Raw genomic sequence first — 6456 nt, 5'->3', positions numbered from 1 at the left:
ATTCCAACGTAAGCATAGGACCTTGAAAAACTCATGTCTACGTAGAGATCTCTCTCTATAACGGTAGCTGCTTTGAGGCTCATGTTCAAACGTAGATGCTTGAGGAGGATCGTATTCAGCACGATTGTGAACATATAACGCCGAATAGCACAACTTTGAAGCGGTATGTAGTCAAGGGACTGCAGGGGTCGTTGGAGTTGGAGCTGTAGCCATAGGAATCTCGTCACATCTCTGTCACTCCCGTGCAGGCCCACGTGAAGAAATGCCTTTTCAAAGTCTGTGATAACTGCGTATCTGCTGTGCCGGAATCGGGTAAGTAGGGATGTCAAATCGTTCAGGATGGGCGGGGTTGATTCTAGACAATCATTCAGGGACGGGTCATCACAGGATTTGCCGAAGCTGCAATCATACACAATTCTGATTGGGTGGTAGAGTAATCCTTTTTCACTGGGTGATGGGTATGTAGTGAACTCTTGCTGTCTGGGAATCTTCTTCGACTTTCTCTATAAAGCCTCTTCTTTGCTGCTATGCGATGATCTCGCCATGCTTATGCAGTATCTCTGGCTCTGCATTTAGTCGCCTGACAGTGTTTTCGGTTCTGCGTTTGATAATCTGGTAGTTTGTTGGAAGTGGAGGATGGTCTTGCTTCCATGTTAACTGGGCAGTGTATCTTCCATTTCTATACTGAATAGCATTCTGCTGGTAATTCTCTAGGTAGTCAGTGATCTTCTCGATCTTCTCGTCGTTGGTGCTATCGGTGATCCCCATGCTCTCTAGCTTCCAGAATTTCTCTAGGCTATAGACTTCATCTTCACAGGAAGTGATGACGTTCAGTGCATGCTGGGTAGAATCTCTGAAGGTCGAATCAGGTATGCGTCCGGATAATAGGTAGCCAATCTTGGACTTCACTACCGTGGGGCCACCTCCTCATCGTACCTCATCTTCAACAATAACACAGTAGAAATCAGCGCCGATGAGTAGGGATAAGTTAAAACAAATGTCACTGTTCACTGGATGGGCTAACTTCTGACCACGTGAGTATAGTAAATTAACCGTGGAATCTTTCAGGTGATAAGTAATGGGATATGCTATGGTCTGGACAATAAAAGCTTTTATATTGATCTTTTGCTGAGAATCAGTTATCAGATAGACGGTAGTGTTATCAAGGTGCTGAACTCCGTCACTCCTCCCGCTAATTCCCGATAAGCGAATTGGCATAATTTTACGATTAGAGGTGACACATATGACATTACATATTAGCTATCTAAAGAAGACACGTGTAATATACACGGTAGTAGTATGTTATAGGCCCCTAACTTGATTAATAAGCAATTATGGATTGCGATATAATTTTGATTTGATCAAATGTAATAAAGATTGTGTTAATAAAAGTTGGAACCGCGGTATCATTTGAAAAAAAAATAGTAAATGGCATTTGACTCAATACTTATAATAGAATTGATTTTTATTTTTGATTGATCTCGAATGACTTTGTACTCTTTCGTGATATAATTATTACTGAAAAATAAAGGGTAAAGAATGTAAGAAAAACAGATGTCGAAATACAAGAAAAATATTGACGTTCCTTTTATCGAATTGATGCCAATTAATTGATGCATAAAAGAAAGAAATTGATTTAAAAAGGGTTTATACAACGAGGGCAGTCAGATGCCTGATATTTAGGTTATGAATGCATCATTTAGTGCTTTATAATCTTTTTTCTTCCTTAATGAACATCAGTTTCTAAGCTATATTACATTTTGCCCCATTCCACCATACATTATAAAGCATTACTCCATATTTTGCCATGCGCAGTTTTGATTCGCTACCCATTTGATGATCATGTCTTAAAATACTGTCGCATTTCGTTCTATGTTTATCAATGTTTACATTTATAAAGCGTTATAACGGTTTATAAAGTTTCAAGAGAAAACTTCGAAACCTCGAATGTTCCCGTAATTCTGGAAACGGTTTATTTTAATTCGATTAAAATATCTAATTCAAGCACTCCTGACTTTAGCCAGGTTTGCTGTTCATATCAATGTTCAAGCCGGTAAACAATTTTTATCACCTGAAATTTCATTGGTGCACGTTTTGGTTTGTTATTTGTTTTTTTGATTGGGTATATCTCCCACCTTTAAATTAAGAATCGCGAATTGTAGCGTCACTTAGTTCTTAGTTGCTCAGCGTGTCACACTGACTTTTTAAATACCCGCCCACCCATTTCCAAGGCCCTTTTTATATTTTTATAATATTTATTTTGTCTAGACTAAAGACAGATGTGCTTCATCATGTTTGTTTCCACCTGTGTTTTATTAGTACATGTATTTGTGTTGCATTATAGCTTTAATAGTCTATAGTTTAAGTAAAACCACATTATTTATGCGTGAGCTTTGTATTTATGCAATATATATTATTTATGTTTTCTATACTAGTTTGCTTGTATTCCTACGTACATGCATGTTAGTATTGAAACAAACTTTAATTTTTACATATTGAATGTTTTCATATGGAAGTGATATTGAGATATTGAGTGCGTTGGTCGGTTGAAAATAGACACTCTAAGATATCTCACATGCACTTGTATCTCAGTATGTGACTGGTTAAATGTTCCAGTGTTTGCATATTATTAGTGTTACTTGAAAATAGAGTGCATTTGACAGTTCAGAAAGAGACGCTCATAAATATTTCATTAACACACATACAAAGATTATTTTAAGTACATGTGTGTCTATGCGAGGTTGAACTGGTATGCCTTCGTGTTTGAGAATGAAGTGATTTTGACACTGGAAAGAGGCATAATTTGACTTTTAAGTGACGTTGTGCACAGTTGTTATATAAAGGAATTTATTGATTCATAATGATAAATGGGTGCAGTTTGATATTAATCACCTTATAAATATGATGTTTCAGCATATTGCGAATGTAAGAATTTGTTCAGAGCAGATAGTTATTAGCATTGGCATGAACTTATATGATGGTATATGTGTATGCGGGTATATCAGTATTCAATTAATTTATTAGATAATTTGTTTTCCCGTACCTATTACATTGTATTGGTTTATCATCTTTACATGCTTTAGTGACACGTTTGCTGACATTAAATTCCAGTCTTTATCATTCGACATTTCTTTATTTATTTGAGTCTAAAAATAGGGCTTTAATTCAGAAACTTATCAACCATTAAGTTTCAAAATCCGTGGTTGCATTTTGCCTATCGGTGATATTTATTTAAAAAAAAAAATTCAAATCAACATGTGTGGTTTAGTCGCTTTAAACACTACAAAATTAAAAGTAGCAGCAAGAACCACAGATGCAACCATACCATCATATGCATAAGGCGTACTTCAAACACAAAGAGAAGAAGGCGGCAAATACAATGAAATATGTGAAAAGATCCTTTGGAAGCATAGAACGCAACCAAGCAACATAATAGCAGTCTCCGTTTGATTGAGTCTGATCATGAGAATAAATGAAGTATGCAACGCACCTTACGCCCCCATCCCCTTGCACCGGCTAAAGCGGAATTCTCTACTATTGTAAAAAATGTAAAATGTACTCCATGGTCCTAAAGGACCCGTAAAAATAACAACACCGAGGCAAATACTTGGAGATGTTTTTACTATTGTGATAGTAAATAAAATCTGAAAAGTTCCGTTTGAAACATAGAACGCAACCAAGCATCATAAAAGCAGACTCGGGTTGACTGACTGTTCGAATCAAGTAATGCGCCTTAGTACTGGCTTAAGCGGAATTCTTTTGTTATAAAAATGAATGTAGTACCCCATAATTCCAAAGGACCAGAAAATATAACAACATCGGGACCAAGCAAATCTTATCAAGTTCAACTCTACCATGAGAGACAAATCTATTAACAACTACTAGAACGTCAAGAAGTACAGGGCTCACAAACACAATGGATCTTAACTCAATTTCTTTTCCAAATAAAGTCCCTTCTTATTGTCTGATCATAAAAATATGTCACCGTCCTGGATTGTGATTTGCCTCAATATGCTAAAGTTTTAAAGGTTTACGGAAACCGGTTAATCATCAGTAACATGACCAGAATGCCTGATCGTTACCATTTACTACTAAGGTGATTTTTCTTGAACGAAACGCAATTTATTTAAGAAATAATATATCTCATCCAGTGACTTGTCGTTGAATAAATCATTGTTTTGAGTTTAGATGCGAATGAATTATATCACGAGGGCGCAGCCCGGGTAATATAATAATATGCAGCTGAACGACAAACAATGATTTATTTAAGAGCAAATTACTAAATGAGATATATTATTTCGATTTAACACGTTACCAAGGTTTTTAATTTCATCCTTACTGACATTCATTAAATACTTGCCTGTTTTCAATCGGCTTCTTTTCCAGCGCGCCGCTATGCCGTTTGACGCCATGACGTAATAATTGTGACGTCAGAACAGTGATTTGTTGTATTATAATTCACTGTTTTCTGCCTTCTTTGTTTAACAGAAAAAAGAATCGGATTGTGTTAGAATTCTTGTTTGCGTTTTGTCTTATTAGAAGGAAAATGTTTCATTTTACACAGCAAGTGTATTGTATCTTTTAACATACACTGAAATCAAATTATAGTTATGTATATGTCGGTTTAAGTTTGAGAGTCTCACTTTAATTAATATAATAATTGTTCATGGTAGAATTCACGGTAGATTAAACGAATCTGTGGCTTATGTCCTGACCTGAAATTGGCTTCTGTTTTTGTTTTACTTTAATTTACCCATGGGATCTCGAACGTGTATGACCTAGATATGTCCTTTGATTATGTTTTACCTTATTTGTTATGTCGTCTAAATCCTCCGACGAAGGAATTGTTCTGCTGCAAGACAAGTCACTTTTTCTTAACGTGTGTGATTCACCAGTGTTTTCGATCCAGTCTGCTTTGTAGCCTGAAAAATTAATAATCGATAAAATGTATTTGTTAAATAATGCAAACTAACCTGTTATATTTGAAGACGATGCAATCGTAATATACAGAAGTAAAGACTATTCCTAAATAGTCTGTGTGTAGTCGTCTTTCATTTCTGTGACCCTGCTATGGCATGAATAAAATTACGCAGCCCTCAAATACAGCATCGTTTATATAACTTAAGCATTATACCTATGACTCTTTACTACCATAATGAATGTCCACTTTGAAAATAAGTTTAAGGGTCTATGTGGCCGTGTGATTACGATAGTTTACTTTGAATTATTTGCCTCTCAACGATGTGAGTTCGTCCCATATTTTGACGTAGAATTCTTAATGTTAGGAAGCCATCCAGCTAACTTAAGAAAGAAACGAGGATGCTGAAAATGCAACAAAGAAATCCCTTTCATTATCACAATCTAATTTGAAATTACCACATACCGATTTTAGGCCTAATATAAACAAATAGATTTTATCTAAATGGCAATCGTAATTGAACAATGCTTCATTCAATAAACTTCATGATATCAAACCTACTCTAGGGGAATGGCACCAAGGGAACAGATCTGTTCGCAAGGAGGAAGTTGTTCTTTCTAGCTGTCGATTAGGTCATACCCGTTTGACTCATTCTTATCTTTTGAATAAAGAAGATCAACCCGATTGTGTACCATGTCTAACATCGCTAACTATTAAACATATTTTAATCGACTGTGTGGACTTTGCTACACAACGCAGTACAAATTATACCGTTCAATCCTTGAAAGAGTTATTTTGAAACATATGAGTCGGAAATATTTTATCGTTTATAAGGCAGATAGGAATTTATCAAAAAATCTAACATTTCATATTTTTATTAACATCTTTTGCAATATTATTATGTTTTCAGCTGATATTTTAACACATACGTATATACATTTTACATAACTGATTTTAGATATGCATTACATTTTTACCTGGATGATTTTAGATATGCTTTACATTATGCTGTGTGCTTTACACTTTTACATGGATGTTTTTATGTTACGCTTTACATTTTTACATAAATGTTTATGATTTACAGTTGGCATTCGCAATATGGCTTCTTCTCGGGGATATATGACGATTTTGAGTCGATTCGCCGTAAAAACCAACTCACTCACTCACTCACTCACTAAGAGGGGTCGGCAGTTCTACTCAGGTGCCCTTCCGTGATTACACAGTGCTCGAATGAGCACCTGCGGACTTCCTCCACCACAAAAAGGTGGAAAATTGCCATATGACCTATAATTGTGTCAGTGTTATTTAAAATCCAACGTCAAATAATTTGATGGTAAGCATACGTCTAAATATAACCTTCAAAATCAAAACGAAAATGCATTTGTTTCAAACATAAAACCCTTAAACGTTGCATTAATCATATATCTTTCATTAATTGATAGTCACAAAAAAAGGGGAAAAAAGTTATTAAAACTAGTCCGAATATTTCTAATTGCTAGTCGCTGAATTCTAAATAAAACTTAAAAATATCCACAACT

The 6456-nt window shown here is 35.3% G+C and overlaps 1 protein-coding gene across 2 annotated transcripts in view; it reads right to left on the bottom strand.

The window, feature by feature from the left end:
• Positions 1–4624: 4624 nt before the first annotated feature.
• Positions 4625–6456, bottom strand: part of LOC128555029 (uncharacterized) — a 53915-nt gene continuing 52083 nt past the window's right edge. For both annotated transcript variants that reach the window (XM_053536381.1, XM_053536382.1), the window contains exon 4: positions 4625–4922. In XM_053536381.1, coding sequence (XP_053392356.1) covers positions 4750–4922 — 173 coding nt within the window. In that variant the 3' untranslated portion in view covers positions 4625–4749. The remainder of the gene's footprint in view (positions 4923–6456) is intronic.

Source organism: Mercenaria mercenaria, unplaced genomic scaffold (genome assembly GCF_021730395.1).
Source record: "Mercenaria mercenaria strain notata unplaced genomic scaffold, MADL_Memer_1 contig_958, whole genome shotgun sequence".
Taxonomy (NCBI): domain Eukaryota; kingdom Metazoa; phylum Mollusca; class Bivalvia; order Venerida; family Veneridae; genus Mercenaria; species Mercenaria mercenaria.
The sequence above is the reverse complement of the archived record's forward strand: the minus strand, read 5'-3'. Positions and strand labels throughout refer to the sequence as shown.